Raw genomic sequence first — 25878 nt, 5'->3', positions numbered from 1 at the left:
ATTTATTTAATTTATTTATTTATGCAAGAACTGGGATGTAGGCCAGAGGTGTGGGGGTGAGAGGATTCACCAGAGACAGAGTGGGGAGCAGAACAGGCGGATCTACTTCCCACTGCTGAGGGGAGCAGTAGGTAAGGCATAAGAGGTCTGCTGTGCCATGTGTGTTAGCTCCCTGGCCAGGGATCGAACTCATGCTGCAGTGCCTGGTGATAGCTTGATAACACTAAGACTTTAACCTCTGTGCCACCAGGGAGGCCTCTGTTACTGTATTATCTTGATTGAAAAATCTCCATTGAAAAAATCATGATTTTGCTTATTGGTTCTCATAAGCCAGCTCCTGAAATTGGAAGAGGCTTGTCTTCTGAACTACCTGATTTTTCTTCTGGGCAAGAAACATTTTGGGATGGTTCCACCATCTCTTTTTAACTTATTTCTTAGGCTCCTCATAGATTGAATTCTCTCTGATAGCAGCATGGATTTTCTTAGCCATCTCCTCCATTATGCCAGGAGTTACATTGTTCTTTATGTATTGAGGCAATTGCTTCTTATAAATATCTTCATCTTCTTCCATTGAGTAACTCATGTAATTTGCAACATTCTGACTCATGGTTTGCTTTTCTGATGTACTTCTGCATTGAATTCTTTGTTTCCTGAATCATAGGCAGAAATTGCTTGATACTGTGAGGAATAGATAAGTTTCCATCCACAGCTCCATTCAGGGCTCCCAAAACTTTATTTGTAGTAGTAGTTCTAGCAAGTTCTGATCCAAGTAGCAAGTGAAGGCACCAGGTCGACCATCAATTCTTTCCACATTGTGTTCCTCCCCAGTCACCTCTACTTAGCCTTCATAGATCTTATCTATGCCAAACCTACTGAGATGCCTGCAGGCCAGTAACAGGCCAGTACAATATACTGCAGCATGATTTGATGCATCAACCTTCACACCTCTCTTTGGGAGTTCATGAACATAAGCTGCACAAGTATTCATATCTACTATATGGGCATAAACAGTCTAACAGATGATATCTCTATTGGTTACATGAATTATCATCATATATTTGGATGTGTAATATTTATTTTTATCCTGGTTTACCAGGTGTTTCTGAACATAGTAATCATAGTTTTACTCTCTCTCCTTCTTCTAAATTTCACTGGGTATCTCTTGAATTGGTCTTATTCTTGACAGCTTTAAACAAATCAGCATCTGCAGAACAGATACCAGCATCTGCAACTCACCACAGACCTTTATGCCCAGTGCCCGATTTTTCTTCTGTAGTAATATATTTATTTCTAACAGGTGGACATTTGATATGTGTACTTCTAACAGGTGGACATTTGATATGTGTACATTCATACATAAAAATGTATGTTCATTTTTCATAGCATCCTAGTATTTTTGTTTTGTTCTAATGTGAATTGGGCAATCACACAAGGCAATCAAAAGAAGATACGATTAAATAAGATACATCCCCTGAGCACTAAATCTGAAACTCTCATAGAACTTTAGGTACATTTATTAGATAACTGTTAATGTAAATCAGATTCCTATTGGTATTTCACATCACCTGGGAAGGGCTGGACACACAGAAAAAAATAGAATGACTTCTTTTTATTTAGAAGATTAGAGACAGCTACCATGGATGTGCTTTTGATTATACTAGGAGAGATGTTTGTGTGATTTACTTAGAGGCTTAAACTAGAAATTCATTTCTTCTTTTCTAAAAATCTTTTAAGAGAAGTATCTTCTGGTATTGATTGGTCTTCATTTTGCATCATATGAAATGTCTGTTGAGTTTTTTTTGAACAGAACATTTAGTTATAGTTTTTCAAAGCAGATTGCTGTATCGAGTACCAAGTTATTACATTCTTCAGGCCATTTCTAATCATGATACATTCTTTTGCCCTTAATGAACATTACTAAAGCACTAGAGTTAAAAATAGAAATCACATTTTAAGATCATATAGGAAATATTCTACCTAATTCTTTCTATAAAGAAGTTTTTCCTGAATTATATTGACTAGTTATCATGTATAAAGCTTTTGGAAATATGTGAAATCTGTGGGGAAGCCATTGTGATCACTGTTGTTGCTTTTTTCCTAGCAGTTTCTTAACTTCATTTGGATTCTTTAACAAAATATTTCTAAGATCAAGTGTGAAGAAGATTATAAAAAATGTACTGTTCCTGAATTGTTGTGATGGACAATTTGAACTCCTGCCTCCATCTCGATTGTGACTCCACCATGGTCCACCTTCAGGGTATCCTTTCTTAATGATTATGTCATTCTTAAAATTCATAGTGACTAAATTTCAGGCATTCATTCGATTCTCTTAGGTTTAAGAGAAATCATTTAACCCTCTTCTGTGCTAGTGAGGTCTGAATAACAAAGATGGTGATGATGAGAATTTAATAACTAATTCATGCTTGATGCTTACTGTGTGTAAAATACTATTTTAAATACTTTATGTTTACTTTATGTTTACACTTTATGTTAATTCATTTAACCTGTACAACAACCTATAAGGTATCATTATTATTACCATTGAACAGAAGGATAAAAATTGATGAAGAATCGGAAACTGAGGTAGTATAATTAACCAGTATTCAAACCCAGTAAGTTTGGCTCCAGAATCCACGTTCATAACTCTTTGTTACAAATAAGCTATACTTTCATTTAACATTCCCCACTCCCCCACTTAAGGTTCCTCAGAATAGCCATAACATACCAAATGTACTGATTGACTAACGTTGCCTCTTTCTGCTCTGCCACACAAATCTAAAGCCCTCCTACTCAAGCTGGTCTGCACATCGGAATTATGGGGGGAATTTTCAGCACTATTGATGCTTGCATCTTAGAGATTCTGACAAATTGGTGCATGCTGGATAGCAGGGAGTTTAAAAGCTTCTCTGGTCATCTAATACCTATTGAAGTTTTAGAACCACTGACTTAAAGGAAAATGAAACTGGCCTACATACAAGCACATTTCTAAGGGGCTGGAGAATGGAAGTCATAGAACTTGGACCCTGGAGCATCCAGGAGTTAAAACTATCAAGCCAGTTAGCCTTTCTTCTTGTTACAAATTGTGAAGGCTTGTGAGAAATACCGAGTGGAAATGCTGGGGGTTGAAAATTACCCAGAGACTAAATTGAGTATACTATTCTTTTGTTATGGGAAAAGAATTAGGTAAACATTAGTATTGCTTCAGTAATAGGTTCTTACATGGCCATTGAAAGTATGCAGGAAACTTGTTTAGATAAAATGCTACAAGTGGCAATAGGATAGTGCCTTGCTTCATGGTTGCCAGCTTATTGCTCCAATGAGAAGAGTAGCCGACTTTACTAAAATGTTCAGGAAAATTGATATTTATTTCAAATGTTTATGGTTTATCGTCTCAGAAGATTAATGCCAAATCCTCAAAAATGTTGTGACGAGCGATGACTCATTTTAGCTCATGTCAAAACAATGTGGTTTTGTAATTTTCTTGTCCCTGGATAAGCTATTAAACACTAAACAAAATGCCTCAGAATGAAACCGAGTGTTTTATATTATGTACTTTTGCTTGGCCATTAGCCAGATATTTGTTGGGATAGCTCACTGCCCATCAAGACCTGTGATTTGCTCCAATGATACTACACAGTTTACACTGCTTATAGATCAGTGGTATGTATTCTGAAGCTAAATAGTCAAAGCTCAGTTTCTTTGCATAAACAATTTGTGTAACTCTATGCTTAGCCCTGTGATTTTTCTTTGTTAAACTGTGGATAGGATGTAACTAATGGATAGGGTATTTTTTTTTTTGCATTATCTTGTTGATAAATAGCATGGATTTCAAGAAGCATAAGAAGAATTTCATGTGTGTGTGTGATATGTAAAACTTGTATATGTATGAGATAAGATATATGGTATAGCTTACACTGAAACAAATATTTGTTTGCTCATCTTATCTCTTGTAGAGTGCAGCATGTTTTGAATGTAGTAGGCACACAAAATATGTGTTGCTGATAATAATGATCCTAATAAACAGGTGACTTCTGTTAATTTTCTGTGGTCTGTCAGTACTTTATAAGATGTAGTAAAAATCATACTTAAGCTAGCTACATTTTATTTTTTAGGAGCAAAATGTTTAAGTGATTGGTTTGCTTTCTCTGACTTCCCAATAATGAGACTATTTAAAATGTTATATTAGACATTTTTAAGATTTTTTATCTGTGTCATTAATTCTTAAGATTACTGAGAAGGCATTCTCAGTACCATGCACATTTTTTTGAGTAGACTTTTCAGGGCATGATCTTCTGACAGTCAAAAATGTGGGTTCGTTCATGACAGTTTGTATCATATCCAACACCTAAGAGAGAGTGAGCACTCAATTGATATTTGTTGATTGCACATATATTCCACTCATACTCATTTCTTAGGCAACAAGAATCAGTTTCTTCAAATGCAGTTCCATGAGGGGATTTGGGGAAAGGTAGTGAAGACTTAATACCTTCAGGGTGATTCTATAACATGTAACAGATTGTCATGTCTAGCGAAGTTATCCTCATGCATAAGGGTATCTAGCAATCAGCCCATTCTAAGATGAAAAATGATATAGAGTGGTAATTCAAGCTGCATCTGACAACTATAGTTGATCCAAGAAAGAATGCTTGGATTACAACCAGTTGTTACTGTTAGACACCAGACAATCCAGAAAGGTTAACAGGTCGACAAAATATTTGTCAGGAAAATTCACACTAAATATCAAGCTTTTAGTTTGGATTAAAAGTGTTGCAAAGATTGAAGTGGAAAAAAGATATTAATAAAATCCTAAGCATTGTGACAGGACAAACAAGCTCTTGTTCACTGAAACCTAGAACTGTTAGAATCTAAGTCTTGAAGGAATTGCCTTTACACAAAGCGTAGAGGTTTACTTAGAGGGTGCATTGCCTCATAGTTCAGACTTCTGGGTTCAGTTCACCCCTCTGCCCTTCCAGACCCCCTAACCCTCCATCCCCCCTCACACACATTTCCAATCCTGTGTCCTTAGGCAGCTTATGTATCTTCTCCAGCCTCAGTTACTTCATCTGTTAAATATGTTGCTAATAATAGTATCTATCTCATAGGGTTGAAATGAGGATTAAGGGTTAAGTGAAAAACACTGAAAACAGTAGCTATGTGTATACATATGTATATATTTAAAGTATTTGCCATATTGGTAGATTGGCTAAAAAAAGAAGTAGGTTTAGTAGAATTTGATAGACACACAGATGAATCCAAAATTGTATATTAAGAATAATTCACCTTTTAAGATTGCATCCTACAGTCCCTTACACAGCTACTTTAATGCACATGGTTAGAGATGAGGACCTTGACTGATCTAGTGCCCTGACCCAAAAAAGTACTTGTTTCTGTTTTAACTGAGATGCTTCAAACAGAAAATTATGCCGTGCCCCTTTCTTGTTGCCCACACTGAAATGATGATCAGGACACTGTCCTCGCTTCATTTACTTGTACTAATTTGTCCTAAATGAAAAACTCTTCATTTGGTAATAGAAAATTTTGGCTTCAAGTAATAGAAACAAGCCCAAGCTAATTGAGTTAAGGAGATCTTTGGCCAGGAAAAGTAACTATTGAGATAGGCATCTTGTTTTTCTAAGCAAATGCTCCTATTTCAGGATCTGAGTGGGTCTTAATCCATTTACCTGGTTGGAGTTGCCCAGTTTTTAGAGGAACACTTTACATTTCTGGCAGCAGGAAGTGTGATGAATGTTGTTGTTATTGTTGCTCTTAATGATAAGTATGTGGTTATTATTCTTACTATAAACAAAGGTCTGTAAAGACCATAGACCAGATTGTTTAACCATTAGAAGGTACTTATTTTGTTATTCTATCATTTGCTAGTATTTTTGTTCCTAATCTTGGATCTTTCAGTGGGGAGAGAAAATGTTACTTTCATATCAAGTACTTATAACCACTTTTGGTAGCAGAAACTGCTTGGTAAAATTTATTCAGTTTCAATCAAAAGAGGTGTTTTAGCACTGGCATTTTTCAGTGACTTAATTAAAATAGGACCTTTAAAAATTATATTTAATATGCTCCTTTAAAATAGGATATTCCATTAAAATGAGGTCAAAGAGTTTTCCAAACATTAAATTTTTGTTAGTTTGATATCTTTCCACTTCAAACCTAGTAAACATGGAGTTTTCCTTACCTTTCTTACATTTTTCTCCTTTTCCTTATAGCTGCTCATTGCTTTTCTGTTACCCTGAGGTTCATACTTAGTATAACTCGCTATCTGTAGTCTCTACCTAATCCTTGCCTCCTATGTCTGCTTGCCTTCTTTGGGACTGTCTCTGTTTGTCTTCTCCTGTTCTACTGTCTTTAGTCTCAGTTGTCTCTTTTCATTCCATTTCACTGTTACTACAAATCACAATTTTCTCTACAAGTGGCCAGCCTCTTTCTTCCTTTCCAGACCCTGAAATTTCTTGAAATACTCACCACACTCAATGTATTTACATTCTCAACACTTCTTTTTGGATCCTTGACATCTGATTAGCATCTGCAATTCTGATGAAATTGTTCTCCCAGACTCTTTAATGACTTTATCACATCCAACAGGTTTCATTCTCTGCTGCTTTATCCTCTACAACTTCTCTGTACTACTTAACACAGTAGACTGCCTACCCATCTCCCCTCCTCCTTGAAATTCTCCCTTTGGCTTCCAAGGCACTGGGCTCTCCAAGTTCTCTTTCCATACCGTAGACTACTTCTATGCTACCTTCCTTGATACCTTATCCCCCACTTCTTATCTTCTGAGTATAGGCATTTGCCTGTACTATCCAGCTGCTTTCTCTTGGTACTACTTTTCCCTTGGTACTCTTACCTCCTCTTACTCTTTCGGCTTCCCCCTCTATACTTTAACTCTCAAATCTTTGTCTTTAGCCACTGCTTACCTCAGTTCTGTCTAGTTGCTCCTAGATTTCTCACCAGTTTGTCAAGAACAGCATTGCAAAGCCAAACTCATCCATCTCATCCCATTGGTGTTTTTAGGGCCAGTCTTCCTGTCACCAAGACTGATCAGAGTTGCTGAGTTCAAGCATTTCTGCCTCTTGCATCTTCAGATGTAACATATCCCATTTCACAAGTGATAAGCATTATTTTCCCATTTTTCTCTTTTATTGAAATATAATTAAAAGATGTGTATATATATATTAAATATACAAAATATAACTAATACTTAGTAAGATGCACATACATTAAATGTACAGATTAATCGGTGTTTACATATGTATATATCTGTGTAAAAACTCTACCCAATTCAAAATATAGAATGTTTCCAATAATGCATCAGGCCTCCTTTGTGTCACCTTCAGTGGATACCTACTTTCTTCCTAAGTACCATTTTGATATCTATTACCATAGATTAACTTCACTTATTTTTAATTTCATGTAAATGAGCTCTCATTAATAGAAATTCAGCTTCATATAAATGGAATTTACATTGCCACCAGAAATGTATTCAAGTCCTTGTACCTTCCTTATCTATACTTGATGTTATCCGCTTAAGGATGACCTTTCTGGTAGGGCTGTAGTATTATTGCATAGTTTTAATTTACATTTTCCTGCTGATTAATAATGTTGAACTCCTTTTTCACATGTTTATTTGAATATCCCCTTCGATGAAATGTCTCTAAAGGCTCTGTCATTTTTATATTGGGTTATCAGTCTTTTTGTTTTAAATACCACTCGTATGATTTCTATATATCTTTGGGATATTAGTCTTTTATATATATATGTGTGTGTGTGTGTGTGTGTATATGCAGATATCTTCTCTCAATGTGTGACTTGCCTTTTACCCAATAATATATTTTCATTAACAGAAGTTATTAATTTTAATAAAGTTCAATTTATTAATCTTTCATGATTGGTGCTTCTTTATGTCCTTTTCAATAAATCTTTACCTACTTAAGATTCTGAAGATAAAATGAGGCACATAGAAATTAAGTAGTCTGTACCATGATTGTGAGAGACTGTTAATGATCTTTAAAACATCATTCAGTTCTTTTCCTCCTTGCAGATGACTTTCTAACTGTTGGGACAAGCCCGAGCATACACAGGGTCAAACTCTGCCCCCTGATTTCTGGACACTGCCTAAGACAGAAGGATTCTGACACCTGCACAGTACCTTGGTTTGAACTCCATCCCTAATGTTCTGAGTAAGGGGCGCAGTTGGGAAGGGCATGAAGCTGAGTGACTTTTTTTTTTTAAAGATTTATTTATTTATGCATACAAAAGCTGGGGTACAGGCCAGAGATGCGGGAGTGAGAGAATTCACCAGAGACAGAGTGGGGAGCAGAACAGGCAGATTGACTGGAATACACTGCTGAGGGGAGCAGAGGGTGAGTCAGGAGAGGTCTGCTGCGCCATGTGGGTTGCTCCCTGGCCGGCTGGGGATCAAACTTGTGCTGCAGAGGCTTCGCATTGCTTCATAGTGCTGTGCTTAACCCCTTGCGCCACCAGGGAGGCCCTGAGTGACCATTTTGTGAGCCTTTAAAAGGGAGTGATGCACTTGGGCTCCCTCTCTGTCTTTTTGTTGGAGTGGCTATGGAAAGGAGCTGCCCCACCAGGATTCTTGACCCCCACCCCCAAGAAAGCCCCCAACCTCAGTAGCAGCCAGCCTGTGCTCCATACTGCTGGTTCTAATAGCTCCAACTCTGTTTTGTACCATCAGTCAGTAACTGGACCTCCCTCTCCCTCTACCATGTTTAGAATAAATTGTTGGGTTTTCTGCCTTCTGCTTTGCCAAAGGCCTTTTGTTTGTATTTGTGGAGGTTGGTGACCATATCCATATACCAGTGAGAGAGGTTCTGACCCAGTGACAGAACTAGACATTTCTAGCTTTCCCTGTATTGAGTAGTGGCTATGTGGGTTGGAATGTGAATAGAAGAGATGGTCATCTCCATCTGTAAAGCAAGATACCTTTTGTGTGTTTTACCCTTCTTCCTCACTTTCTCCATACCCTATACAATGAAACATAGATATAGTAGGCTTTCAGTGTTGATCTTATAGATGAAGACAATACTCTGAATGATCTCCTGGAACAGAGTCCATTTAAATTTATTTATATATTTTCTAAGATTACATAAATAATAAAGGTGGCACTAGTGTTACCTTTTTCCTTGAAGCCATTCCTGATCCCCTAATTAGTGCTCTTTTCTTTCTACTACCTTGAATGTTTTTCACTTCTTCAATAGGGATCATATGTTTGGTTTCATATCCTACACATGGTATACTAGGCACTCAGTATTTTGAAATGAATGAAAGCATAAGCTAGAAAATAAGTGAATTTTTCAGGAGTTAAAATTGTATATTTAGTAAAAATATTTAGAAATGTTGATCTGGTTATGCAATGAGTATAGCCTCACTAGAAATTTAAGCTCTTTCTGTACTTTACTTTTGTGCCTTCTCTATGGTGAGGTTCTAAACCAACAGGTCTGAATCAGTGGATTTGCTGTGCTGTATCACTTTCAGCTTCCATAACACAACTCATGCAGCTGGATATCTTAGTACTAATTACTGACATTGTATGACCATGACCTCATCTGACCTTTTAGCAAGCCAGACCTTTCTGACTGCTATATAGTGAGAAGAGGTTCAGGTGGAAAAAGAGATGCAATTTTCTATTTGAGGCAGATGATTTGAGTTGGACAACTTTGTGACAACTGGCACCACTCGGGTTCTCTTGGCATCTTAAAAGAACATTTGAGCCATATTTGAGATGCCATTGTGTTCCTACCTCCAAATGCCACAGTTGGAGATTCTCACTCAGTATGTTTGGGGTTAGGCCCAGAAAGCTTTAATTTTATATCGTTCCCTTGACAACTCTGACAATAGCTTACTTAGGTTTCGGAACCACAAGCGTAGAATGGTTAAGAAAAAATGGTTTGGGAATCAAATAGACCAGAGTGTCCTAATCTCTACAATGACTACTAATTTAATTTTGTGAAAGTTGCATAGTGTTTTTATCTTTAGTTGATTATTTCAATATTATTTGGACAATAGCAGTATCTATCTACTTGAAAAGATTATTATGAGGGCTATATGAGATAATCTGCGTGTGTGTGTGTGTGTGTGTGTGTGTAAGGGAGTATTACAAAGAGATGATTACCTAGAAAATATAAAACTTGATTGTTCTATTGCAGCATTTTCAAACAACTAAATAGTTAATGTCATAATTTAGGGTCTGGAAGCTGAGGTTGTGGGTGAGAGAAATGCAGACTACCCTACATTTCAAATTCCTGCCTCTCATAAAATTATCTAGTCAATATCAAAAAGAGAATAGAGCATAGGTACTGTGAACCTGGGGTTTGCTGATGCTATCTCCAAGGAAAACTGAGTTTTGAGAGTGTGTGTGTGTGTGTGTTCATGGACGAGTGAAGGAGTGATGTGGAACCCCTTAGGGCAGGAGGGAGGGACTAGGAGTGGGAGAGGCATAACTTCAGAAGGTTTCTACAGCCACTCCTTGTACCTTAGTTATTTGTTAGGAATTTACTCCCAAAGGTAGTAGTGAATAATGAAAAGTTAAATTTTGAAGGCAAACCACTTTCCTGGCAAGCGCAAGATTTCTTCTAGGTAACGTAGAAAGTCTCCAAGGCAAGAGAATGGATGGAATCACCTTAAGAGTCTTATTTACGGAATGAAGTGATAATATAGCTAAGGATTGAGTGTCAAGCTAGGAATATATAATCTTTGTGTCTGTGTGTTAAGAGTTTTATCTACATGGATTAAAAAATTCACTGCAAATTTTGGCTCACTCTCGTAGTAACTTACAGTTGATATCAGTTCTAATTAATTTAGATAATTTCGACTTATGTTTAATCACATTTTGATTCAGTTTGCATTCAACTGTTTATTGAATTCTCACATTGCCTGGAGAGTAGGTGATGAGAGTCATGGTCTACAACTCTTACTTTAGTGACCCTTTCACAGTGAGAGATCATTTATCATTGTCAACAACAACAACAAAAAAAACTGTCATCTGACCAGAATGGATAAGAAAGTTCAATTCCTTTGATACAGAAGCATATTTAGAGCTGGTATTTTCATTAGAAATAATATTGATTAGTTAACAGTTAAGGGCTTCACTTTGGGGTTAGGTTACTCTCATTGCTCTTTTAAATATTCAATAGTTTTAGTTAACCAAAACCCATGGAATTCTTAACAGAGTTGGTTTATGTATAATTTCTACTATTGGACTCATGAACTTAAATCTTGTCTAAAAGACTGTATGGATTTCAGAGACTTAAAGACGATTAAAAAGCTATAAAATTTTAAGTAACTTCAGCCAGTGAGCATGTTTACCTAAATGTGTCATCAAACTTCTCAGTTTTCTGGTTAGAAAACCAGTTTGAGACAGACTGACTCATACTGTGGACTGATAGAATGCAAACACATTCAGCATTCTCCTGGCTAGACTAATGCAACAAAAACAGAGTTCTTTGAGCTTTTAGAGGTGAACTATTTCAATTCTCTAATAAATCTTCCTATCACTACAAACTTTCAAAATAAATATGCACGTGTCTTCACAGTTGTTAGGTGCTGCGTGAGGTGGCAGAGACAGAATACTGAATTCAATACCTCCTTGCCATTCTTAAAGGAAATAATTTTTAAAGATAATCTGAAAAATATTGATGGTTAACCCTTGGATTGATACATGTAATGCTCTGTAGTTCTAAATAGTATCCCTACATGTGAATAAAAATTTTCCTGGGTTTATATTTACTTTTGAACCACAAGTGTGTGCCCAAGTAGTTGCCCATATTCTCAATTAGCCCTTTTGCAAGAAAGTAGATAGCAAGAATATTTCTGTTCATTTTGATAAAGTTATTTCTTTATCAAGATTTTTTTTTTTAAATTCAAGTTGCTCAACAAATTTGGGGCCAAATTCAAAAGGTGTCCAAAGACTGTGATATTCTCTATGCAAGTCTAGCTGATTAGTTCTTTTCAAGGATGAAAGGGATGAAGATTGGAATGTCTTCTTGGCAGAGCTTGGATACAGTTTAAAAAAATAGATGCCTCTGTTCCTTTCTCTTTTCCAGTTAGTTTTATCTCATTGCCATTTGTTCACATGTTGCTGCAATTAGCTAATTTTAGGCCAGGCAAGAGGGATTAGATAGCATATTATACACCCACACCTCCCTTTCTGGGATTTAGGATGGAATGAGATTTATTTTTCCATTTACTTTAGCCAAATGGAAATGTACTTCTCCAGTCCCATTTTACTGTAAAGTAAGTTTTTGTCAGGAAATTGAACAGTAAATGGGTAACTTGGAATTTATATCTGAAGAGTGTTGCCCTCTTTTGAATGTTTTGCTTATAATAGTAGTTTTCTGGTTGTATTATTATTATTATTATTATGATGATGATGATGATGATGATGATGATGATGTTCTTTCCAAATGTGACTCTGGCACACTAACACAATAGTTGGTTTACGCTGTGGGCACTCTGATTACCAATGATGGATTGAGATTTTTCTACATGACAAACTTCTTAGGGTAAAGAAGAAACACAATGTAATGGCCTACCGTGTCTACACACCCTTGCCCTAACCTATTTATCCTCAACATAAACTTAATTCTACAAAGTGCTCTTTTTCATTCGTTTGTACCTATGGGTGCAATTCTCTTCCTGGAATACCTTTCCCCTCATTTCTTCCTGATAAGAATTCACTCAGCCTTTAAACTAACTGCTCCCTGCTGGAATGCCTTCTCATTCTTTCCATGCAGAACTAATTCATTCCTCTTAACAGTTTCCCTGTCTCCTTTCTACACGATGAATCGCTTCATACTACTTAATGTTTTCTACTAGGGCCTTGAAGACAGGATCCATATCTTACTCTCTTTCTCCCTAGTTCCTACCTCCATTAATAGTGTTAGCATAAATGGATATCAAAGTAAGAAAAAGAAAAATACCAGATGGTCTCACTCATAGCAGGAATTTAGAAAACCTAAATAAGAGACCAGGAAAAAGACTAATCAATACAAAGTGAAAATCAAAATCAACAAGCAACTATAAACCAGAGACACACTAGGGGGGGTGGGGTGGGGAGGAAGGACTAGAGTCAAAATAAGGGGGGGAGTGCAACTGTATGGGGAATATAGCCAAAATTAAAATGCATACATTGTGCAAAGATGAAAAAAGATGTAAGAATTATAGAAAATAAAATATTTAAATTTAAAAAAAGGAGTGAATGAATGGATGACAGATAGCCCCAATTTTCATTTGGTTCATATAGAATAAAAGAGCCCTTTCTCCCTTTTTTCCAAGCAAATAATCATTTGCCTTTGGTCACTTTCCTATAGGATATCCCCATTAACCTACTTCCAAGTCCCTATCCTTTGGTTTGTGAGTATAATCTGGCATTAAATGGCCTTTCTTATAAAGTTTTAAGATAACAACTAAGCTTTTCTTTCCTAAAAAGCAAAACTTAGGTTTTACTCCATTTTGGAGACTTGTAGGATTATACATTATCTTCTGTACCATCCTGCTGTAGGGCAGCATAATATGCCTCTTTGTAAGGGTGTCTCCATCTAAATACCAGGAAGAGAAGGATGACTAAATCACAGAGAATCTTATCAGTGAAGAAAACCAATTTAAGTCTATATAACAAACCTTACCCTTGCTTTTCCTGGTAACTTCAATAACTTCCCCACTCCCTATAACATACCTTTCCTTTGTCATTAAGATGATATTTGAAGTTGTAACTTAGTTCACATTGAAGAGTTGCTCATTTCCCTAGCTACCTCCCATGTATACATGTTGGTAAATATGTTTGTTTTTCTTTTGTTAACGTGTCTTCTATTATGAGGGGTCTCAGCCAAGAATGCAGAAAGAGAGAAAACTATTTTCCTCCCCTTACTGTACTCCCCTCTCTAGATTATTTTGAAGCAAATTCCAGACATCTTATCAGGTCATTTAAAAATATTTTCAGACAGTATCTCTAAAAGATAAGGATTCTTTTTAGATACACAATACCATTAGCACACCTTAATATTAAGGAGTATCCTAAAATATCCCAGAAAGTGTTCAAATTTCCCTCATCATCTCCCCCGCTCCTCCTTCTCCCACACACCTGTCTATTAAAGTGTCTTCAAATCAAGATTTAAATAAGACAATGCATTGCACTTTATGGAAATGTCTAAATTTCTTTTAACTTATAAGTTTTCCCTCTGTACTTTTTATACCCATGTTGTTATTTCATTGTTTTTTTTTTAAATTTCATTATATATATTCAAATTTTAAGAATTTTAATGTTTCTTCGCATGCATTCAACAATACATAGAAAGGTAGAACTTCATATCTGTGAATCAGTTTTAAAACATTTAGAAACACAAGCAAAGAATAATTCATTTCTGTTCTTGCCATCAAAGAACAGGCAACCTTTGGGGAAATGTCTTTACTAAAGCCAATAGATCCTTAAAGTTTCTGTAGCTGCTGCTGCTACCAATTATGCTCAAATAAGTGACTGTGTTTGGAAAGACTAATACATTCATTTATTTTATAAATACATATTGGTCACTCTCTGCTAGGTACTAGAGATAGAGTGATAAACAAAAAGATGTCTCTGCTCTTGAGGATTTTACATACAAGGTGTGAAGAGAAGGAGACAAGAAGTCATGATAAACAGGCTTGTCTGTGTCACCTGCATTTCCTAGTGTTGGTTTCCAGTGCTTTTTATCCTTCTTTCAGCACGAATTTTCTTTATAGGTTCCAAAGAAAATTTGTCTGCTTTTGTCACTACATATCCTGTTCTCCAGAACTGAATTCCTCAGGTCTGGCTTCTTCATTTTTGGGTCATTTGTGACATAAGACCTGTTTCTTAATTTTTAGTGATATTGAAGTAGTTTTTCAGTAATACAACTAGATGGTCTTTAAGGAATCTTCATAAGGAAAACTATTATGTAGCCTGCTTTTATCATTTGCTATACCCCGCTGGTCCCTGAAAGGCATTTGAGGTTGAGATTCCCAATCTCCTTTACATTTAAAATATATTTTAAATGAGAATAATTATTAATGAATATAGCATCTGTGAGAAAATTTGCATCAGTTATCATCATTTAACAAAAGTAAAATTTTAACATTATTTCTCAAATATTTTGGAATATGGGCGCATCAGAAATGTGTATATTTGTACTTTTTCCCTCCCCTAACCCCCATTCTGGCATGGTATATCTGAAATCCAAAAAAACCTAACCATTTTCTTTGGGTCATCTTGCATGACTTGGGTTGTCAGGGCTCAGCCATGGTGCAAAAAAAGTTCATTATGAAAAAAAACACAAATTTTTCATTCCAGAGGTTTCTATCTGGAACTGGAAATTGTAACTAAGTGACTGCCCTACATGTTTCCCTAACAAACAAAATAAAGTCAGTCTGAAAAAAAAAAAATACAGGCCTCTTCAGAGGAGACAGGATGGCTTGTTTCAAGATAAAACTTCCAATCTAGAAAAGATTTCCTGCCATCCAGAGGTTTCTTGGGATGAAGTTTTATCAGATTTGCTTTGTTTTGTTATTATTGAATAACAATATTTTTATTATTTTGTGCCTCTTACTTTATTGATAAAGGTGTTAGCTCTCCAAGCAATGGTGAGAATAAGGCACAGAATTCCACATAATGAAGCCATGGGTGTTCTACATCTGTGTTTCCACAACTAAACACATGAAAAGACCATTTATTTAACCTAACTACTGTCCTAATGGTTTAATGCTATCATGTTTGAAAGTATGACTATAGAACAGCTGGAGCACTCTTGACTAGAGTGTTAGCTAGAGTTTTGCTTAATCAACAAATCTGTTTAGAATAGGAAATAATTTGACATAAAGCAAATGACAGATGTGCCCCACAGAGAAATGTCCTTTCTTTATAATCACCAACTTATATTTGGGCTTTACTGCTGGTACTGCTGGCAAATACTTGATTTTGAAACTTCCCTGACATCTTTGAAGGAAATATTTACTAGTGTTGTGACAACCACATGCGAGTCTCTCGTTTTCCACATTTTCCCTTTACTTACATGTATTTCAATGTTTGTAATGAAATGAAATGACTTGAATGTCACATGTACCCAGGACCAAAAATGCATGACAGAATGAATTGGTAATATTTAAAAAAAAAAAAAACACACACACATACATACTCCTCAGCCTGATGAATCCTAATTGTTTTGAAATATTTTCTGAAGATATAAATTAGCTGTTCACTAGACATCTCAGATATTTCATTGCTGCTTTAGGAAATAAGTGGCAAAATGCTATGGGCATAAATGTATGCGGATGATGAATTGGGGGGAAATGTAAGGAATCCAGAATTGGTGAGCAGAAATTGAAATAAATCGCAGAAATTGGTATGGGATTCTCACACACCCAAACCAACTGAACTTTCAGAGGGGGAGTTTGACAAAGTGAATATTAGGTTCCTCAGTACTAAGCAAATCTAATTTGTCAGGACCATGTAAGACCAGTACTCTTAGTGTTGTGAACTAATTCATCATGTGATGGAATAGGTGAACAGATAGGGTCCTAATCTGGATGCTAAGGATTGGTGAAGGAATATCTGAAGGGAGGAAACTTCTAACCTTTTAGAGAAGGAGCAACAGAACCAATGATTCTAGGCCATGAAAGTTGAATTAGATGGAAAAGAAATAACATTAAATTATACTGACATGGGCAAAATACTCTTTGAAGAAAATATTGTTTTTGATATGTTAGAATTTTATTCTTCAGAAGTAATACATCTCTAAAATCAAAGCCCAAGTCAGTGGGGAAGTCTGATTCATGTTATTAATATTTACTTTATACTTTTCAATATCATATCATGCTTAAAATGAAATAAGAATCACATTTAGTCCCAGACAAAATTATGAAGAAATGGATATACTCCTTCAATGTTAGTTAATGGTATATAGTCTAGTTACACAGCACAATTTGGCTACAGGTTTCAAAATCCTTAAACTTTTGACCCAGCTATTCTAAGAATTTATTCTAAGGCAACAATAAAGAAGGTGTAAAAATTAACTAAAATATGAGACTATTCATCATAGTGTTCTTTATAAGAGTGAGAAAATTAAAGGAATCTAAATGCCTACAGTAGGGGATTTGTCAAAAAAAGATTACATCTGTATGACACAATAGTATTTAAAAACTGTTGGTGTAGAGAAATGGTGGTTTAGGAAAATATTCATTATGTTTTTGTTAGTGAAAAAAAGTAGTATACAAAAATTGTGCAAAGTGTGAATTGAGTTTTCTTTAACTTCTTAATTATTAATAGTGAATTTAACTTTAAAATCCTAGTTTGGAATCGTTCTTTCCCTCCAGTGACTTGAAAAGGACACAACCTGCTAGGTATCTACTCTTTGGGGCAGTCTCAAATCCCCAAACTTATTCTACTTCCCTGTCAAAATTGACCTGTTTTATGTCTCATTCTCCCAAAACTGGGCTAAGTGAGAAAATTAAGAAGCTAATTTATATGATACTAATAGAAAATAATAGATTAAAATATGGCACCATTTTCTGTATTCGAGCTACTCATTCAATAAATAATTATTATACTTCCTGCTCTGGCCCTACAAAAGGAACTGTGGACAAAACATGCCGTATTTAAGCCCTTGCCCTTTCACCTTATAGTAGGAACATTGGATGGTAAACAATCACGTTAGGCAAGAAGATGTGACTAATACGGGGATCCTGTTACAGTAGCAGTAGCACTGCTGGAAGAGCAGTGGACTCTTTGGTGTATTCAAAATCCATCACATTGGGTCAGTCTTAATTTTGCATATGTGGTAGGCTGTGTTCTTCATAATGTAATCATATTCACATTTCTGCTTGTTTAGAATGGTTTCCAAAAGTCTTGGGCGAGAGGACAGATCTCCGTGGGCTAGAAAATTTGTTAATTGAGCACGATAGTGCTAGGTGACAGTGATATAGTACTAGGTTCTTAGGACATTGAGTAATACCCCTAGTCTGAAGAAAATAAGATATAGCCAGGCCCAATGAATGATCCCCCCACCCATTTTTCCTCCTCTATTCTCTGTTGCCTTGTACCTGTAATATAACATTGCCTTTACTTGTTTTTGTGTCTTTTTCCTACACTAAATGGTATGCCCATTGAAAGCTGTTATTCTTTTTCACATCCTTAGCACTCAGAGTAGAGTCTAATGAAATGTCTTATTTGCAATCCAAAAAATGCCCAAAGGTTTCACATGAGAATGTAAAAAAAGTACTTTGAAAGAAAGGCAAATTTGAAGAAAGCTGCTAATGCTTACTGAGTGCTTCCTGTGCATATCATATTTTTTTTCACAGATGGTGAAACTGAGACTTATAGAAATTAATATAAATAGCTAGGGACCAGATGAGAGCATGGGGTCATGGTTTAAAACCTTGCTATTCTAACTCCATAATCTGCATTAACTCCAATACCCTGTATCTTTGGAAGAAAAGGCCTTTCCATTCAGTGAGATTTTCATCTCGTTCACTCATCATTTGTCAGTCATCTCCACCCTATGGCTGGCCAAGCTATTTAGCTTCATCTTTTCATCTGAGAGAAGAATACACTTGTTAGGAAAGCTTATCTGGAGGTTTTAAATTCAGGATGAAATTCAGGATAAATTCTAATGTTCCACCTTGATTTCCATTTATAAGTCAAAACTTTCCAATTGATATGGTTTAATGGCTTCTTGCTCTTTGTATTTTATAGTTCAGATAAAACAAGTTTGAGGTAACCTTTCCACATCAGTCCTTGGCTTCCTGTTTTGTAGGATTGTTAAGCTAGTAGCTATGGGCCTAATATATATATATATATATACACACACACATATATATATATTTATCCAGTGCTTACTGTATTTTCTGCATTCTTCTAGGTCTGTGTTGGCTGGTTCATAATTTTTGACCATCATCTCTCTTTTGCTGACCTTCCACAGTGTTGTAACAACAGTGACAGTACTACAGAATCTTTTTTTGAATCATCTAGAGATTATTTTATGAGGTACTTGTCTTTTCAGACAATATTTGTATCTTAAATTTCTTCTGGACCTCCCAAAACACCAAGCACAAGTCTTCACCTCTAGTTGAAGGGTAGTTCTAGGGAGAATCACAACCTATATGTTATCAGGGAAGCTAATTTCTGGTCTGACTCTGCTACTGTTTAACAGCAAGATTTGGTGGTGCCTCAATCCCCAAAAGCAGGAGACTGTACCTAAATTTACCGGAAGAATAGAAAGACAGACTTGGACTTGAAATTGGTGATAGAAGTGCTGTCATGCTCGCAGTGTGTGGATTAGAATCATAGGCTTGAAGTAAAAGATACTTATTTATAACAATTACATAATCACAGATTTTTAGATCTGAAAGTGATGTTTAAATTATAGCTGGTCACATTTATTTTATTCAAAAGATTGGAGAAATTTAATTTATCCAAAGTTACACACCAGTTGCAGATCTGGTCTGCAGATCAAGCATCTCCTTAAAGTTTCTGGTTCATCTCTCACTGTGCTTGTATGTTTCTTTTAAACTATTTTTTAACATCTGTATTATTATTTTGTTAGCAATTAATCCCCAAATTATTGTACATCAAAATACACCCTCAGAATTATTTGTAATTTAACTCAGCTTTCTGGAATGAAAAAAGCAATCAAATAGTGCCATTACTATACCCATATTTTGACCTCTTTAATTAAGTGGTGGTGTATGGCAATTGCTAAATCATACAGCTACTGGTTATGGTTCTGTGGCATCTACTGAAAGTTAAATGCATGGTCCTAAATGGCTTTTGGTACCTTCCTGAAGTAATTAATCTCTGCATCCCTGCCTAGATTCTGTGTTAGGTTTGGGGGGGTGTCAAAGTTAGGCTGATCACACTGTGATTGTATATAAAATTACAATGCCAAAGTATATTTTTGTGATGGGTCTCCATTTTGTTCTGACTAGGAACTAGATACCATGACAAAGGTCAAATGGAGACCTGGCATCGATTTCACTTCTTGCAAGACATAGTCTCAAGAATATGTAATACATTTAGCTCCCTGCCAGAAAACTAAAAGGAAATGATTGCATTTGAGTACAATGTATCCAACAATAGTTTTGTGTGCATGAAATTTAAAACTGCTGGCTTTCCAAATATGATTTTTTAAAAAATTCAACTTAGTTTATTTTTAAAAATATTATACCCTATGTTATGTTATACACTATGTTATACTTTGTCAGATATGCTTCAAAGCTGAGATTAAGACCAAAGAAACTGAAAATCCTAATGGCAATAGTTGTAAGATACTTTAATGTGTTTATTGATTAAAAATGTAACATTTTCATGAGCATTTCTCTTTTTACCATAATGTTGCCTTTTTTCCTACCCATCATGTTTTCATAGTGATTCAGAAACTAAGTCTTAAAGTCTGCAGTGAAATATCTCTGTTTTACAAAAATTCACAAGTTATTTGGGATTTCATATAAATAGAGAATACGTTTACCTCCTTCACCTAGTATCTAACATAAGACCTTCCATGTAGCAGGTATTTATTAATTGGGTGTTTTTTTTTTTAAGTGAATAAACAAATGGCAGGCAGTACTAATTAGCTAACTAGTTAAACTGACTAAGAAATTAGGTAAGTTAAGACCCTCATTCATATGTATTTCAAGGTGTACACAAAGCTCAAAAAAGATTTGATGGTTTGGAGAGAAGCCTTTGAAATTAGTTTAGTATACTCAATTAACAGAAAAATCAATATGGCTTAGTGTTTAGTCGCTTGGTCTGATGCTAATCTGGAAAATAGACCCATGATAGTAGAGAAGAGTCCATAATGGGACTCTTTCTTTATGAAGTGGCTTCACCCAGATGGAGAGGTAGAAGTGCTTTTATTCTTTACCAAAACTGGAACAACAAAGGACCACCCAAGGTGTGATCAAGGTAACAACTCTTGAAGCCAAGTCCCTGATAGACTTTCATCTAAGATACCGCTGTCCCCTTTGCCATTGCTCTATCTACTCACACCTACGCAGACAGGAACAAAAAATTAATTCTACTTAGGAGTCCTTCCTCACTATGTGGCTTTTGAGTAAAGTTACCATTTGAACTTTAGCTTTATAAAATTGGAGTATCAGTGCTAACCTACTTGGCCAAGATACTATGAACAGTAATTTAAGGCTTTTTAAAAATCCATGGTTGAAGCCACATTTTCATACAGAGTTGCCATAACAATTTTTATTTCCCACTTTAGAGGTTATTTCAAGGCCAAAAATGCAGTAGTATATATGGTTAGTAAGCATGGTTTGTTTTAGTATTCTAAAAAAGAATGCATGATTTCAAAAAAAGGCAACTCTTTTTCTTCAAAACCTTCTTCCCCATTGAAACTGAAAAAGAAAAAAAAAATTGCAAGCCTTTTTGAAAATACAGACAGAATTGGCATTTCTTTTATGGGAAACATTTGCAAAATTGCACTGACTAAAAGTGATTTTTGCTTTTGTTTTGGCTTTCCTATGACGCCATCCAGAAAGGCCAAAAATTTTTGGCATTGCTTTTGTATAAAACCTTTCACATAGACTCTACTTGTAATTTGGCCAAGTATATAATTCAGGTCATCAGTGACACACATATCCACACATTGGAGCTGGTCAGGGAACAGAAAGCTGTCATGAAATGTGAGTTTAATATTGCCTTATGGACAGACCAAACCACACAGATTACAGTGAAGGAAACTTTACACTAACATGCTTGGGAGCAGGGTTTTCTGAGCTGATCCCTGCCCCCACCTCCCCTCAGTGGGAAAGCCAATCATTTACTGATCACAGTAACGACATCACTTGGCAAACATTTTGGCCTAAACTCAATATGTGACATCAGTCTCCTTTAGGGTTTTCCACATAAAACACAAAAATTGAGCCTTAATTTGAAATCCATTATTAAATCCTCTAAGATCTCATGAATTACCTTAATTATATATTTCTTAATTTTTATTTTCAAGTAGTCAGTATCCAATATTTAAAACACCAGCACTAAACTTTCACAGTGTTTTTCAAAGTTTCAGATAATCCTTTGTAGCTGTCCTCACCCAACCCCCTTTTATAGGGGGTGAGGGGGTTATCTTTCTTTCTTTGTCTGTACTAAAGGTCACTGATTTGGGAGTGTCTTATATCACTTTGTTTGAGGAAGGAAGTAACCATTATTCTTTCATCCCTTAGGACAAGTTATTCTTGCTTTTGTGAGGTATGGCTGTGTGCTTGAGAGGAAGTACTCTCAATAAGGTTAGAAGGACTCAGTGAAGGCTTGTGTTGTCATCTAAGAATGAGACCATGAATTGTGTCCAACTTTCTTGTGTCAGCAGCTCCTCAGTGTATATTTTCCTAAAATTATTAGTTTCCCCACATCCTGCTTTGTTCTGTGGCATGCATTTAATGCTTTGATGCACATGGCCTTAAAACAGGTGTGTGTCACTTACGCCCAGTGAGGCCCACTTTCCCTTCTGAAGGAGGGAGGGCCAATGCACCAGCAGCGCCAAGACTGGGAATCATGTTGCTGTATAGGCAAAGCAGGGGAAGAATTATCATGTGAGCTGAGAATAGGTTTAACATTCTAACAGTTAGACAGTTTCATTTGGAAGCTGTTCCTTGGCAAACAGAAATAGGTGAATAGTCTCATATCTTCTGAAATGACAGCACAGGGAGTAAGAATCTTTCCAGTCACTTTTTCCTACTTTTTGGTAGTGGCTTTTTCCTTTTCTTTATCCTCCTGGTCAAAATGGCTTTGTGTCCTCTTAAGATTAATAAATATGATTTTTTAAATTCGTGCACTTAAACCCTTTTGATACATGTAGAAACACCATTTTTAATATCTAGTTTTCATGGTGTACAGTTAACCTTTATCCCACCATTTTCCTTTTCCTCCAGCCCATGGCCTTTATTCCCACTGATCTTTTGTTCCCATTTCTCAGTGTTGTTTCTCTTTGCTCTCTTTTGGGTTAAATAATCTGCCTCCCAGCATTACGGTATTACTGGAGAGCTCTCCGCAGATTTCTTCCACAAGATAACAGAGATACAACAGAATATTAGAACTATACCACCAACAGCTCTCCACATTCCCACCCTAAATCTATATCATTTTGCCTTCTCTGTTTATGTGGTATGCCCTCTGGCCAGGGACAGCCAGTACCTCTTTGTTCTATGGCAGGCCACACTCTGACCATGGTCAATAAATGTTCATAATAATGAGAGATGAAAGGAAGTGTCTGGATTTAGCAAGTTAGTGCCAAGCAAGTGTGGAGGCCAAATGAGGCTATGGGTGCCAAACCACAGGGGTTGGAAATAATATTTAATATAACATTGTCTCATTGAATAACAAATCTTATATTGTAATGTCTGAGTCGAATCTTGCCTTGATGCCAAGCTTCTGTGCTCCTTTAATATGTCAGAAGGTATTTCAAGACTATGAGGAGCAAGGCAACGAGACCCACCTCTCTGTAATGAGTAGAAAACAAACCTCCTAATGACTGTGGAAAAAGAAACTAGTTACCAGGGCTCTGGGTTCTCTGGCTCCCTGGCAGAGTGTCTGCCATAAAGTGTACTGAAAAGAAGCAAAATGTTTGCCATTGTGTAACCTAGCTATTGTGTAACTTCAGCTACATAGGTAGCATATAAATTGTAAGTAGTTAAATAAAGCAGTTAAGACTACTAGTATTTTAGAAAAGGGAGGTGAAATTTGTATTTTCTGCATTTTCTGTGGTTGTTAGAATCTAGTATCATTAGCTTTTGAGTAACTCATAAAATAAAGACACATGGAATAACATTAGTGAAATGAAAATCCAGTAAAAATTTGATATTAGAAAAATTTGATATCTTTTGTGTATCAATAGAGAGGGTTCTTTCAATTTAAAATGGATACACATACTTTTAAGGTGATTCAGAATGGCGAGTTGGTAAATAAAAAACCTGCTCTCCATATGGTGATAAAATGTTTACCAACCCATCTCTTCTTTTTTGCGGCCAAGCTTCTCAGAATACTTGTTCACATTTTAAGCTGCTGTGTTCGCATGTCCTATTAGTCCTCAAAGCATCACCATTTGGCCTCTGCCCTCAGTGTTTTCTTGAAAGGGCTCATTAAGTTCCCCAGTATCTTCCTTGTTGCCAAAACCTAGGACATTTTCTCATCCTTTTCAGTATTATTTGGTGCTGTTTAATTGCTCAATCTTTCTTAAAAGGCTTTCCTTACTGAGTTTCTTTTCTTTCTTTCCCTGCTGGTTTCTTGACCTCCTTCCTGCCGGAAAATTACCAAGCATTGATGCCTTCAGGAGTTACCGTCTCAGGATTCTCTCTCCCCACTATCCCTCACTCACAACACCCAAAGCTATAGCTGTCACTAACTATAAATCCACATCTCCAGACCTATATTTCTAACCATACATTGTCTTTTTTCGGCATGTAATTCTTTGCACTGGATACTGGGATATCCAACTCAACATGACTAATACAGGATTCATCTCCAGTCCTCCATCCCTTTTGAACTATCCTCTCCAACCAACATCCTGCAACAACAAAATGCTATGCCCATTCCTGTATTCTGTACCTTGGTAAATAAGCAGGGGTGCTTGCCAAGAATTCCCGATTTTCCTTGCGCCACTCTCCGGTCTCTTTAGTCACCATGTTGACTACACCTTAGAAATATTTCTTGTTTACTTTCCATGCTTTTTAACTTCATAGCCATTGGAACACATGGAGTCCATCCCCTCTTTCATCCATGTTGCCTCAGTAGTGCTTTACGTGTCCCTAGTGAACGCATTCCCCTTCTCACAATTTGTCATTTGCTTCTTCTTGCCACTAGAATCAGTATAAATTTCAACTACTGTGGCTAGTTTTTCCTCTTCTCCTCATACAGTTATACCCTCCAGTGCAGCCATGTGGAAAACATGAGTTCCCTCTGTACTACAATGTTTTCTTATCTCTTAAGATGTGACACTTATTTTTGCTCCTACCTTGTATATAGTATTTATACTTGTTTGCATAAGGACTAACTAGACCTCCCTTGTCTCCTCTCTGCAGCGTTCACAAGGCACTCCTTTGCAGAGTTAGGTGCCAAGTATTAATGTTTCCAAAGCGCTTATTATACCCGGCTACTCTTGCATTGTATTGATATTGTCTTTAAACATACCCTTTCATCACTCTAGACCTTAGGATCTCTGTGAACAGATACTTATCTATCTGTTATGTAAAGATGTCATATTCATCCTTGTATCCCTGTATCCTTGGTGCAGTGCCCAGCCCATACTTAGTGAGAGGTTAGTAGGAGTTTGCAGAACTGGTCATCATCTTATCCAAAGCATTCTTACCTTTCACATTCCTGTTTTAGTAAGCTTATGAATTCATCACTCTTCTGCATGTATTCTTTATGCTTTCTTTTTTCTTCCTCCAATTCCAATATGGTTTGCCTATGAGATTTTTCTACCATTAAAAGTTGTTCCAGGATTCGTCTATACGATTCTCTATGTTTTTCCATGACTTTGTCCAACTACAAAAGAAAACACATTTACAGTCTGTTAACTAAAAATCATTCATAATGAAAGTCATTATTAATACTTCTACCTTTCATTCTTTTAGAAATGTACAAGTTTTAACTAATTCATTCGGCAATAGATTTCTCATCCCCTTGCTTAATTTTTTATATTCCTTTTGTTGATTGATGCTTTTTGATGTATTTCAATACAAAGTAATCTCAAGTGTCATCATTTTTCTCCCTAGAGAATAATTGGTGTCTCTACTGCTATCAGAACAATTTCTACATAACCCTTTCCTAATATCTACTTCTTTCTCCAGAGACAGCATTTCAGGGGAATGATGGAAAGTGAGGGAATCCCTGCACAA

General features: G+C 36.1%; 2 protein-coding genes across 6 annotated transcripts in view; one reads left to right on the top strand and one right to left on the bottom strand.

Moving 5' to 3' along the window:
* The window catches only part of CMSS1 (cms1 ribosomal small subunit homolog), a 346374-nt gene that overhangs the window by 68796 nt on the left and 251700 nt on the right, over positions 1 to 25878 (top strand). The window contains exon 1 of one of the 5 annotated variants that reach the window (XM_054700668.1): positions 18897 to 19021. The exons of the other annotated variants lie outside the window; for them this stretch is intronic. The gene's annotated coding sequence lies outside the window, so the exon portion shown is untranslated. Of the gene's footprint in view, positions 1 to 18896; positions 19022 to 25878 lie in introns of those variants that run through there. 5 annotated transcript variants of the gene reach the window in all.
* FILIP1L (filamin A interacting protein 1 like) overlaps positions 1 to 25878 on the bottom strand; it is a 90212-nt gene that overhangs the window by 57519 nt on the left and 6815 nt on the right. Inside the window, exon 3 of the mRNA XM_054700660.1 lies at positions 25347 to 25525. Coding sequence (XP_054556635.1) covers positions 25347 to 25525 — 179 coding nt within the window. The remainder of the gene's footprint in view (positions 1 to 25346; positions 25526 to 25878) is intronic.

Source organism: Talpa occidentalis, unplaced genomic scaffold, assembly GCF_014898055.3.
Source record: "Talpa occidentalis isolate TD23 unplaced genomic scaffold, MPIMG_talOcc4v2.1 talOcc4.4, whole genome shotgun sequence".
Lineage (NCBI taxonomy): Eukaryota > Metazoa > Chordata > Mammalia > Eulipotyphla > Talpidae > Talpa > Talpa occidentalis.
This window is presented reverse-complemented; position numbering and strand designations above follow the sequence as displayed.